Source organism: Diceros bicornis, chromosome 13 (genome assembly GCF_020826845.1).
Source record: "Diceros bicornis minor isolate mBicDic1 chromosome 13, mDicBic1.mat.cur, whole genome shotgun sequence".
In the NCBI taxonomy this organism is placed as follows: domain Eukaryota; kingdom Metazoa; phylum Chordata; class Mammalia; order Perissodactyla; family Rhinocerotidae; genus Diceros; species Diceros bicornis.
The window spans coordinates 44023055-44036252 of record NC_080752.1 but is presented as its reverse complement, the minus strand read 5'-3'; the positions used below and the strand labels follow the sequence as shown (position 1 = coordinate 44036252).

The window sequence follows — 13198 nt, the reverse complement described above, 5'->3', positions numbered from 1 at the left end:
ATCTAGTAGTCCTTTTTTTTTAAAAAAAAAAATACTCAGCCAGTTAACCCCATGGCCCAGATTTATGTATAAATTGTAAGCAGTTACCTACACTTATCGTTGAAAGCAGCATGGTATGGTAAAAAGAAGATTAGACCACGAGTGATATCCTGAGAGGGGGAGGGACTAAATAGCGGCCTCCTCACCAGATTTGCAACATTAGGTAAATTATTGAAACTTTCAGAGATTCCCTCATTTGATAAAGGGGATAATAATATCTACCTTACATGTTTGTTGTGAAGATAAGTTTTAAAAAAACATAAAAAAAAAAACACAGGGGCCAGCCCAGTGGCGCAAGCGGTTAAGTGCGCGCACTCCGCTGGGGTGGCCTGGGGTTCGCCGGTTCAGATCCCTGGCGCGCACCAGCTGTTAAGCCATGCTGTGGCGGCGTCCCATATAAAGTGGAGGAAGATGGGCACGGATGTTAGCCCAGGGCCAGTCTTCCTCAGCAAAAAAAGAGGATTGGCAGATGTTAGCTCAGGGCTAATCTTCCTCACACACACACACACACAAAAACAGACATTAAAGCAAGTTTGGTACACTGAGGTTCCTTTCATATAACTCCATTAAAGGATGATAGTGAAAATTCCCTCTTTCCAATATTATCTTAATAGTGCCTGAAATTTTATGAGTTCCTTTGGAATTACTCTCTGTCCTCTGGGAGTTCCCCGTTAAAATGCAAATATCCTTAGGAAAGGATAATTTCTAAACTTTGATTAATTCACCAGGTGGGCTTTAACCGGCTCCTGAACAGAACGCACAAAACTGATATATTTAATCACTGGAAGGGAAGAGGGAGTGAAAGTCTGGAGTGGGGTATCATCTTATGGGGACATAAGATGGTTTGAGAAAAGAATACTATGCTGGGGCCGGCCCCGTGGCTTAGCGGTTAAGTGCGCGCGCTCCGCTACTGGCGGCCCGGGTTCGGATCCCGGGCACGCACTGACTCACCGTTTCTCCGGCCATGCTGAGGCTGCATCACACATACAGCAACTAGAAGGATGTGCAACTATGACATACAACTATCTACTGGGGCTTTGGGGGGGAAAAAAAGGAGGAGGATTGGCAATAGATGTTAGCTCAGAGCCAGTCTTCCTCAGCAAAAAGAGGAGGATTAGCACGGATGTTAGCTCAGGGCTGATCTTCCTCACAAAAAAACAAAAAAAAAAAGAATACTATGCTGGAAATGGGTTTGGATTCTAGTTTCAGCTCTGCCACTAGGTGGATAAAGCATACAATCCCTCTTTTAACATGTATTTATTGAGGGCCAAGGCAATATGCTGGAGAGAAAGTCTTAAGAGTTCACGTCCCATTGAAGCTTATAGACTAGTCAGGAAAACTAACAGTAAGCAAATAGTTATTCAATTACAGTTGTGCAAAGTACAAGGAGAAAACATAGATGGACCTACCCTAGTCAGGAGGGCCAAGGAAGTTTTCCCTGAGGTCGTGGGCTTCAGCTAAAACCTGAAGGATGATCAGAAATTGACCAGACAAGGAGGGAAGGGAAGTGAGAGAATAATATGTGCAAATGCCCCAAGCAGAGAAGGAGCTTGGCCCTGGTGAGGCACTGCAAGAAGGCCAGCATGACTGGTGCATAATGAGAGACAGAGTGGCACCAGTTAAGCCTGGAGAATTGGGCAGAAAGGAGAAAAATAGGGACTTTAGTCATTAGCTACAAATGATGATCAGCTAGTAAAGTGTTGATAGGAACATAGCATTCCCAGGTTTATGTTTTAAGAAGTTCACTCTGGTTGCAGTGCAGAAAATAGATTTAGGGAGAAAAGAGTAGATTAGGAGTTAGAAGAGTATTGCAGTAAGTCTAAGCAAAAGATAATGGTTTAATATAGTGATAGTGAAGAGAGTGAGAAATGGAAAAATGGAGATTTTTAGGAGGTAAAATAAGAGGTCTTGGTGATTGATTGGATTGGGAAGAGGACACTAAAGGAGAAGGAGCTATCAAGGATGACACTTGGTTTGAGTTGAGCAATTGGGTGGATGAGGTGCCATTTTCTAAGGTGGGGAACACTGGAGGAAATTTCCAGGAGTGGGGAAAGATCATAAATTTACCTTTGGACATGATGGGTTTCAGGAGAACATAAAATATCAGAGAGAAATGTTCTACAGAAAATTAAGGGCCGGCCCCGTGGCTTAGCGGTTAAGTGCGCGCGCTCCGCTACTGGTGGCCCGGGTTCAGATCCCGGGAGCGCACTGACGCACCACCACTTCTCCAGCCATGCTGAGGCCACGTCCGACATACAGCAACTAGAAGGATGTGCAACTATGACATACAACTATCTACTGGGGCTTTGGGGAAAAAAAGGAGGAGGATTGGCAATAGATGTTAGCTCAGAGCCAGTCTTCCTCAGCAAAAAGAGAAGGATTAGCATGGATGTTAGCTCAGGGCTGATATTCCTCACCAAAAAAAAAAAAAGAAAGAAAAAGAAAATTAAAGGGTTTGGGGCTTAGAGAGAAAAATAGGTTGGGGAATACAAATCTTGGAGTCTTCGGTATAAGGATGTTAGTTGAAGCCAAAGGAATCCATGAGATTTCCTCAGAAGAAAAGGAGAAGTGCAAAAGGCCCCACACCAAATCAGAGATAGAAGGGGAGACATGGAGAGTAAATCATTTCCTCACTCAGAATCTATTTCCAAGACTGTAAAATAAGGAAGTTGGGCCAAAATAACTTCTAAGTCCTTTCTAGTTCCACCATTTTAGACCTCTGGAAAGTAGAAACCAAAAATATCTTTCTAGATATATGAAGGGGGAGGAAGGGATAGGAGAGAGAAAAGAAATGGGAAAGGAGAGCAGATTTTACATACTCTTCAGAATTTTGCCATGGGCTGGGCTGGGTCCTGGAGCTCTGGTTCTCAAACTTTTCCAGCCTCCGGGAACAGTAGACCTCACTGCCCAAGTCATCCCCTTAGTAAGTCACCCTTCTTAGTAATAGAAGAGACCTCCCATGAGAAATGTTTATATACCTCACGCAACTGACAGGGTAAAAATCTGTTTGTAAAGATTTCTGCTGGCTCTCTATAGTCCACACAGTGTACGAAGCTTGCCACTCTCTGGCCCTGTATATTTCTCACCGCGTACTCATGCTCCTGAACTTTTTCCCAAATACATATTTTTTTCTGGAACCCAAGATTTTGCATATGCAGTTCTTTCTGCCTCAAATGCCCTTGCCATCTCCCCCACCCAACTCCTATCTATCCTTCAAGACTCTGATCAATGCTATCTACTGGGGCTTTGGGGAAAAATAAATAAATAAATAAAATTAAAAAAAAAAAAGGCCAGCCCCGTGGCTTAGCAGTTAAGTGCGCACGCTCCGCTGCTGGCGGCCCGGGTTCGGATCCCGGGCGAGCACCAACGCACCGCTTCTCCGGCCATGCTGAGGCCGCGTCCCACACACAGCAACTAGAAGGATGTGCAACTACGACATACAACTATCTACTGGGGCTTTGGGGAAAAATAAATTAAAAAAAAAAAAAAAAAAAGACCCTGATCAATGAAGCGTTCCTCCAAGGAGAAAGAAGGTGCTCTATTCTTCGTTCACCCATAATATTGGTCATATCTCCTTACTGTAACATTTTAGTGTATTACAACTATGTTTACATCAATATTTCTTTTTCTTTTGGAAGTTTTGGACTGGAGTTGAGAATCTAATGAGAGTAACGAAACTTCTCCTCAGTAGAATGCACCTACACACAAATTTTTGCCAATCATCACATTAAGCAGCCTCTTCCCCAAGCCCATCCATCCCATGGACCCCAGGTTAAAAGAACAATCCCCTAGCTTACATATTGCCTCTCCAATAAATATATGACTGCTTATAGGACAAAGAACAATTTTATTATTAATCTTTATAATCCAAAGCTAAGTAAATGTTGAATTAATTTATCTCATTCATTTTCAAAATTCTCCTAGTAATGTCAATCTCCATTTTATTAATGAAAACCTGGTAGGGTCAACATTTGGGTTAAAAAGTTAAAAGCACAGACTTAACTAGCTTAATTGAATGTTAAAGGAAAGGCACTGTGGAAATCCCTAGATAAGTTTATGATTGGCTTTGTAATGTGCAGGTGTGTTTTATGAATTGCTGAATGGAGGTATGAAAAGATCAATGTGAGAATGAGGCTAAAGCAAGAAAAGACCTACAGCTGGGCCAGGGGACTTTACGACACTAGAAATTCACAGCTGTGTATATCCAAAGGAAGCTGTTAGAGACATCAAGGGCAGAAAAGAGCAAGAACCAAGAAAGAGCCAGCAGTAAAGGAGCCTTGAAGATTCAACTCAGAGTCTAGAAGTGAGAGCAGAAATTTTCACCAGTCCTCCAGGGAATGAGAAAGGTAATGATACTATAATGAGTTTTTTATAAAGCTAAACTTATTCAATGTAAAGGATTGTTCTTTATTCTGAGATTATTTCTCTCCTATCTTTTTGATGTAAAAATGCTCTTTCTTTTCAAATAATGCCAATAAGAGTTGGCCATTTATGGGGCCGGCCCGGTGGCGCAAGTGGTTAAGTGCGCGTGCTCCGCTGTGGCGGCCTGGGGTTGGCCGGTTCAGATCCTGGGCGCACACCGACACACTGCTCGGCAAGCCATGCTGTGGCAGCATCCCATATAAAGTGGAGGAAGATGGGCACAGATGTTAGCCCAGGGCCAGTCTTCCTCAGCAAAAAAAGAGGAGGATTGGCAGATGTTAACACAGGGCTGATCTCACAAAAAAAAAAAAAAGTTGGCCATTTAAAAAAATATATCCTTATTGGGGCCGGCCTGGCCACGTAGCAGTTAAGTGCACGCGCTCCACTTCCGCGGCCCAGGGTTCACAGGTTCAGACCCTGGCTGCACACCAATGCACCACTGGTCAAGCCATGCTGTGGCAACGTCTCATATAAAGTAGAGGAAGATGGGCACGGATGTTAGCCCAGGGCCCATGTTCCTCAGCAAAAAAAAAAAAAAAAAGAGGAGGATTGGCACAGATGTTAGCTCAGGGATGATCTTCCTCACAAAAAAAAAAAAATCCTTATGTGGTAAAATATAATGTTGGGAACCCCGTGTTGGTTCCTCAGACTTTTTTTTTTTCTCTTTTATTAATACATGGGATCTAAAAGTCCGAGTAACATTGTGCTAGGGAACAGCTTACAGTCTCAATCTAAGACAGTAGGCAAGAGAGAAAAAAGGAGGGCAAACCAGATTTCTGGAGATAGTGCCAAGGGGAAATGAAGCCAGGGAGCCCCTGGAAGGACTGGTTCAATTTTAAGTCTGTGCCAAGAAAAAATAGTTAAACCAATGAATGTGTGTCTAAGCTATTTGTGACAATGTTTTACAGATAAATCCTTCCCTTTTGGTCCTTGGGTAGTAACTACAGAGAACTTAAACAAGGCAAGAATATGAGAGACTGTGTTCAATTTGCTCAGAAAGGCTAACCAGAATGTCTCAGTCAATGGAAGTGTTAACTTAGCATTTCTGAGGCATAGTAGTTCCATTTTTTGTTCCTGGAGCGAGGAATATTTGCTTTTTGCTCAGTTGGCAAAGACTTTACAATACTACCAGTGTTCTATGGAGTAGGTGCCTTGTGTAACAGCTGGCACATGGGGTTGGGCTCTGCACAGTAGGAGCTTAGCAAAGAAATGAAGGAGTTCTAACCACGGACCCTGACATCAGCATCATCTCAAACAGGGTCATTAACAAAGTGATAAATCAGCACTTCTTGTGACAGACAGATGATCTGGGTTGTAAAATTCTTCATCAGATAAGTGGACTTTCCCTCCCTCCAGTACTCCTTCTCCAGTACTCTTGAGAGATGGTGAAGAAGACTTGCTGCCCATCACAGATAGCAAAATCTGATCAACTACCACTGCCCCAGATCTCTGAAATCCCAACTAAGTGGCATCTCGATCTAGGCCCAGTCCTACAATTGAAAATTTTAATATACTAAAGTTGAATGTAAACAAAACAACTTAAGTAGCGACTAAACATATTATCAAATAAAATACCATCATTGTAAAATGATTTTTTAAAGGGTTCCTTTTAGGTATTAAACTTCTCTAGTACATTTAAAGATTGTTTAATAAATTTGATTGGTATACAATGCTTCAAATGTATCTGTTGTTTAAAGTAGCAAATAAATGTTAGTTTCCTCATTATAAAATGAAGTAAATAATGCTATCCACCACATAGGATTATTGTGAGGATCAAATGGATTAACATATGTAAAGCGCTTAGAACAATGCTTGGTACATAGTTACCCTTCAATAAGTATTGGCTATTATTGTTATTATTATTCATGCATCAAATATCTATCAGGCTTCTACTACATGCCAGGCACTGTTCCAGGGATTGTAGAAACAGCAGTGACTAAAAGACAGGAAGTCCTTGCTCTCATGGAGCTTCCATTCTAGTTGGGGGACAAAAAGTAAATGTCTGTCAGATGATAAGTAAAACGGAGAGAAATAAAGCAGGGTAAAGGAAAAAAGGAAGCACAGTGCAGGGGGAAGTTGCCGTTTCTTATAGGGTAGGTGGTCAGGGAAGTCCTCTGTGATAAGGTAACACAAGAACAGAGACTTGAAGGAAGTGAGGAAATAAGCTTCGCAGTTATCTGAGGGAAGAGTGTCCTATGAAATTATTGAATCAAAAAATTAAATTACCAAAATAAGTAAGTCTAGGTTTATAACGGGGAGTGACAGGGTCCGTGAAGAAGCCATGCCCCACCTAAGACAGGCCTCAGTTCCAGTCAAGTATGGCTATGAGGAAATGTGGACCCAGTGTGGTCAGATCTTCTGGGTTTTCGGTTTTTTGTTTTTAAAGAGAAACTGTATCTTGAATTTTTCATGTGAACTGTCCAGTTGCTTGAAACTCTCTGTAGGCATAAATGCATATACCTGTATATGTTCATCAAAATACATGTACAAGAATGTTCAGAGGCATTATTTATACTAGCCCCAAACTGGAAACTACCCAATTGCCCATCATTAGAATGGATCACCTGTGGCACAGTCACAGTTTCTACACAGCAATGAGAAGGAACCAACTACAACTTCACACAACATTGTGGGTGAATCTCACAACATAATGTTGAGTGAAAAAAAAGCCAGTTAGGAAAGAGTTCAAAAATACATAAAACTAAGCTATGGTGTTAGACAGCTAAATAGTGGTTACCCTGGCTAGGTGAGGTGCTGGTAATTTTTTTTTTTCTTGATCTGGAAGCTGATTTCATGGGTGTGTTCACTGTTAAATTTATCAAATTGTACAGTGATTTGTGCACTTTCCTGTATGCATTTATACTTCAATAAAAAGTTAAAACAAAATAAAACAAACAAAACTATGGGTCAGAGTAAGTCTTCAGGCTGAATCAGGGCTGTGGGCTTCCAGTTTGCTCTACAATTCATAGATTTCTTTAGAGAAAATAGCAGAGAAGTTTTAAAAAAACCCAACTTATACTTTGAAATGCAGGTAAATCCTCCTGTGTATGCTTTCCTTAGAGCAGCTCCTACAAAGGCCAATGAGGAACTTGTCTTTCCTTCTGGGTCATTACCCAGTCTCACATTTACCCTTATATGTGATCCAATACTATTGCTCATTCTTGTTCAAATCAGAAAAATAAATCCATATTTACTATATTACAAACCATAACTTTCAGTAAAGGTACGGAACTGGAAACCATAGATGCAGGAGAACTCAGAAGCAATTTCAAAGTAGGGTGTGATCTACTTTAGGTTGAGAAAGCATCAGGAGTCTTTAGGTTGAGATGCTCATAAGACATAACAGAAATTTCAGGCAGTTATGAAGAGGTAGTAGGAATCATGCTGGGCTGAAATAATTTATCCAAGACACAGACATGTCTTAGCCTGGGCCACAGAACATAGGTAGAGAATTAATAGGGTGTAAAAGATAGGTTTTTGAATCTACATGTACTGGGGAAGTTACCTATGTCACTGCACAAGCACATCCCAAAGGTCCTTCAAGTTTGGGTGATTGATGGAGTTAGGAAGGCTGTTTTAGAATGTGAAGACTGCAATCTACGGATGTATGCTGAGGTTTGGGTCTTGGTGGTGCCTTGAGAAGAAATGATTGTCTCAAGAGTTGAATGTGTTACTGACATGGCAGAAAGGTAGAGTTACTAACATGGCAGAATTTGGTAACCAAATAATGTTTGGTTCCCAAAAGCAAGGGTTAGAGATGTAGAAGTATGGATAAGTTTGAGGAATGTAGAACCTTCTAGAGGAAGTCAAATTGCATAGCTCAGGACTAAGAAAGGCACTCCAGGATTGGGAAGGAAACCTGGGGCAAAGAGAGTCCAAATCTGGCAGAACTGATCCCTTGGGATCCCTTGTCTAGTGCAATACCTTTGGTCATTATTGGAGTACATTACAGACTACACAAGAATTTCCCAGGGAGGAGGTGTCCTAGGTGTGAGAGATCTGTGATCAATTGTACTAGGTAAGTCGTCTGAAAGTGCAGGGGCTAGCCTAGTGTCTTTTTGTCTCAGGACCATTTCCTCAGGAGTATTGCCCAGAGTGTATCACAACTTCATGCCTATTTTGAGAATTCAACCTTTTCTTTGTCCTTTCCACCTCCTTGATAGTACTAAAACCTGGACCAGTTATAACTCAATGAACTAGTAATTCCAATTTCATGCTTGATTTTGCTACCTTTATAATCAAATGTTACCAATACCAATACTTCCCACAATACAGACTTACCTTTAGTGCCTTTCATGAATTAGGATAAAATGCCACCATTAAAGGATGTCAGACCACCTGAACTGAATATTAATTTCTAAAGTATTTGGATTAACATTGGTTCTCCTTCCCTAATATGGAGAGAGGTGTGAAAGAAACTTCACATGAAGTGACTTTGAATCTTGAATATTCAAGTCTATTGTCCATTTACAGAATGATTGGGAGGTTTTTGTTTTGTTTTGTTTTGGTTGTTTGAGGGGGGAGGGGCAGGAAAGGAGCCTGGAAATCAAAAAGGGGAAGAGAACAAGGCAGGGGCCCAACAAGGACATGGCCAAGTGAGACAGTTATACAGTTGACTCTGAGGCCTTTGTGGAAACCACGTGGCAGGAAGGTTTGGGGGCGTTTACCTTCTGTCAGCTAACCTCCAGTCCTGCACTGGATTCATCTGACGGAAACTCAGAGAAGCCAACATATGGCTTGGCTTTCCCCAGTGGGGTAGTCTGAGAGACTGCTCATACTGCTGACTGGCTAGCTCCAGAGGCAGAAGCAGCAAGAGACTAAGGATTTTTTTTTCTCTTGTATAAATAAGAGAAATAAATAAATTTCAGTTACTTGCAAATGGAGTACAGAAAAACTAGCTAAAAATGGTCTCTCCTAAATCAGCTTAGGTATACACCTTCTCCAGGAAGCACTCCCATATTTGCTGACCCCTGCCCCAAGCTGGGTTAGGTGTTTGATCCTTTGTTCGCACAGCCCCCAGCCAATAGCTCTACACTGCACTTACCCCAATATGATGATCTTTTTCAGTATCTCACTAGAGAAGGGCTTAACCTCTTTTGCCTTTGGTAGTCTTCTGAAACCTATCGACCAATTCTCAGAATAATGTTTTTCAATGCATGAAATAAAATATATAGAATTACAAAGGAAACAAATTATATTGAAATATAGTTAATTCCAGACAACCTCTGGAGTATGAATTCCTTGGGTGCAGGGACTATGTCTTCACCTCTGTACTGCCAGTGCCTAGCACAAAGCCTGGCACATAGATGGTACTTATAAATATTTATTTAATGAATGAACAGAAAGAAAGATAGACGGCTACTGCCAAGTCAGCCTGAGGAATGATTCATTGCAACTGCTTGCGCTTATACTGATGGCTTGCACATGTCTCACCCCGTCTAAGATCATCTAGACCAGGGCTGTGAGGGAACCCACACTCAACAACGGGTGCCATAGCATCTAGCAATAATGACAGGCTATTGGAAGACCATGAAAACAACAAAGCTCATGTATTTCCACCAGCCAGAATATTCAGATAGTGAAAGTAAACAGGCTCTGTCTTTAGGAGGAGGAGATCTCTTGACTTTGGAAGCATGTTGCTCATGCTACTTTAAAACACCGCCAACAGCTCTGACGGAGGAAAGAAAGGGACCTGAGCTAGCGTGTAGGTGTTCTCCAGGGCTCTTCCTCTGTCCTGAACTGGGTGTCTTGTCTCTGGGAAAGAGAAAAGTGTCCCTAAAAACCACAACAGGGATGACATGTGCCTTTCTAGGTTCAAGCAGTAGTTTTAGGTTTAGTCAGAAATTCTGTTTCTGTTTATGTACCAACAGAAAACCCAAAGAAGCAAGAAATAAAAGCCACTTCCCTCACTAAAGATATATAAAGGGCCAAAGGTTTCTTCTAAGCTGGTTGCTATATCTATTAAATATTTTGAAAAGAAAAATACAACCCAGACTTTTAAAGCTGAAAACTACAACTGTATGGGGATCAGAAATCTCATCCTTAAGGCTTTCAAGATTGACCCTCCCAAATTAGAGGGCTTCTCTAGCTATATAGAGCCATCTGAGGGATGGCAGAACGTAGTTTTCACTTGCTTGACAATAGGGTTTCCAACATCTGTTGGAAGAAACATGGCTTCAGATGGATGCCTTCTTAAAAAAAAAAGGAAACTACAGGTCAAAGTTTTGCTTTTAATTAAAAAAAAAAAAAAACAAACAAAAGACCCTCCCACTCCTAAGGTGTGTGCTTTCTTTCTTGACCTATTTTTCCTTTAAATTGTCTGCAGTTTCCCTATATTTTTCCTAGTGCAGTAAACAATGCAATCAAAGAAAGAAAAACCAGGGTCCACTCTTGCCCCAAACACTGAAGATGGTCAAAGAGAAGGAATCACAGCACGGAAAATGGCCCAGCTCTAAATATACAAACAACATAAAAAAAAAATCCCCCCAAAGACATCATTATTGACATTCCTGTACATTTCCTATAATATAATGTTGCAGACAATGCTTCTTTCCCAGGGAGTCCAGCTCGCTCAGGAGGAGACATCCACTTGGTGCCTCAGGATAGGCTGGGGGTGTTGAGTCTTCCCTGCCAAGCCTAACTTTTTTTATGAGCTCAATATCTCACAGAAACATCTGTGGTATAAACGGTATAAATGAATCTAAAAGGGGATGAAGGCAGGCAGGCACCTGTCACTGTTCTCCGAATCAGCCAAAGAACTTAAGAGCGTGGGATCCCGGAGACAGATGCCATTAACAGTAGAGGGATGCAGGGCTAAACAAGAGGAAGCACCAAATGAGTGGCTGCTTTTGGTTCCAAAGCCAAAAAGGGCCCCACCAAAAAGGGCAGCTGGTCTGGATGAGGAACTCCCCTGCTTCTGGGGTCATGCAATAAAAATGATGGCCTTGCAGCCCCACCCCCATGACAGCCACAGTCCAAGAACCAGAGCAATTTACACCACATCACACAGTTTGCAAATGAATGGACTGATCCTAATCTAGGAGGGTAAGTGCTTTGACAAAGTGGGGGGCAAGGTGAGCTGGAATCCCAAAGCACAGCTGTGACATCCTGGATTTCTATTTCTGCAAAGCCACAGGCCCCTGATACCACTTGCTCCATGGAGATGTATTCTTCCACTCATCACTGGCCTCTCCTCAAAATGACATCCATGGTGGTAACCTCAGAGATATCAAGAGGCATCAGTTGCACTTCTGAAGGTAAGATAATTTCCTTGCCCCATCCTGGCCAAAGCACTTCCCTTTTTAAGTTGCTGCTGGTATGTCACCGTTCCCTCCAAGCAGAGTTCAACTTCCTTTAGTTTCAGTTTTGCACTGGCCTCTGAGGGCCCTTTCCAGGATACAAAATAAGGTATCCTTCTGCATCCATGTGTGAGTGGGTTGCCTTCCAGTGTCAGATCTGTGTTCCAGAGTTTGGTCAATGCATCTTTATGAGAATAAAACCACATGTGTACACAGACAGACTAGTCTGGAAAGGGCTTTCTGGATAGGGCTTCTGGTTATCTTGATGCCTCCCCTAAAAGAAATAACTTTCTTGGTGTAAGAGGGTTAGAGCATTGAGTGACCTACTCTCAAATTCCGGAAAGGCAGCTTGTTTTTGTCCATTTTTCAAAGAGGGGATGGGAGGGACCCAACATTTTCAATTACAACAAGATTTTGTTTTAAAAAAAAAAGGATCCTATGTGGAAATGAGTGGGACAATGATAAAAAAAAAAAAACAAATAATTAAAATTTGAAACCAAAACATATCTCCTGGCCCCGAGATCCCCAGTTAATCCTCTAAGACTACGATCTCCACGTTGTGAACTTGATGCTGGTGTTCTTCCATCTCAGCTACAACTTTCTCCTCAGTCCTCAGTTCTGTCTCCAAAATGACTGCTTTGCCCTCAGTATCCTCAGCCTCTGGGTCTGGGGCTGGGTCAATCTCAATGATGGTCTGCCCATCCTCTGAGGTGCTTTCAACAGCCTGGATTGCCGAGGTCAGGCCGGACTCCATGGCCACCAATTCCACAGGGCTCACCATGGTGGTCATGTTGCCCAGGGTACTCCCATCCTGCATGGCGGTGGAGCTTAGCAGTGCCAAGCTAGATGAAGGATGGATGGTCACTGTGTCTGGTGAGCTGCTCTTGGCAGAGGAGACCACTGTGGCGTAGCGAAAGAGCTGAGGGCCAGAAGGCAGTGTGTGGACAGTCACAGGACTGGAGCCCTGGCTGAGGGTAGCCACTGGAATATTGCCCATGGAAAATGACTGACCCACTGGGGTGATGGTGATGGGTGAGATGACTGTGAACTGAGGCTGCTGGACAGGAGGAGAAGGGCTCAGGACGGTGGTGGAGGCTGGCCGCTGGAGCCGGGGCCTTTTTGGAGGCTTAGGAGTGCTCACGGGCATCAGTACCACGTTTTGAACCGTCTGGGATTTCAGCCTGTTATCCTGAGCTTGCTTCTTCTGCTCTTCCAGCTGGCGTTCCAAGTCTACAGAAAAAAAGACAGACTTTGTGTGGAGGGAAGTATAATCTTGGGAACAGTAAACTTGGAGTGAGGAGACCTGGGGTCTTGTCCTGGTTCTGCCACTATGTAGCCTCAGGCAAGTCACTTCATTGTTTTCAAGAAGAAACTAGACTGGATGATTTTTAAAATCCCTCTAGTAATTATGTTTCATTGTGTGATTATAGGTAGGGAAA

General features: G+C 42.4%; 1 protein-coding gene across 6 annotated transcripts in view; it reads right to left on the bottom strand.

Annotated features, from left to right (window-relative positions):
- Positions 1-9991: 9991 nt before the first annotated feature.
- Positions 9992-13198, bottom strand: part of GMEB1 (glucocorticoid modulatory element binding protein 1) — a 31266-nt gene continuing 28059 nt past the window's right edge. For all 6 annotated transcript variants that reach the window (XM_058553434.1, XM_058553436.1, XM_058553435.1 and 3 more), the window contains one exon: positions 9992-12989. In XM_058553434.1, the coding sequence (XP_058409417.1) occupies positions 12289-12989 (701 nt within the window). In that variant the 3' untranslated portion in view covers positions 9992-12288. The remainder of the gene's footprint in view (positions 12990-13198) is intronic.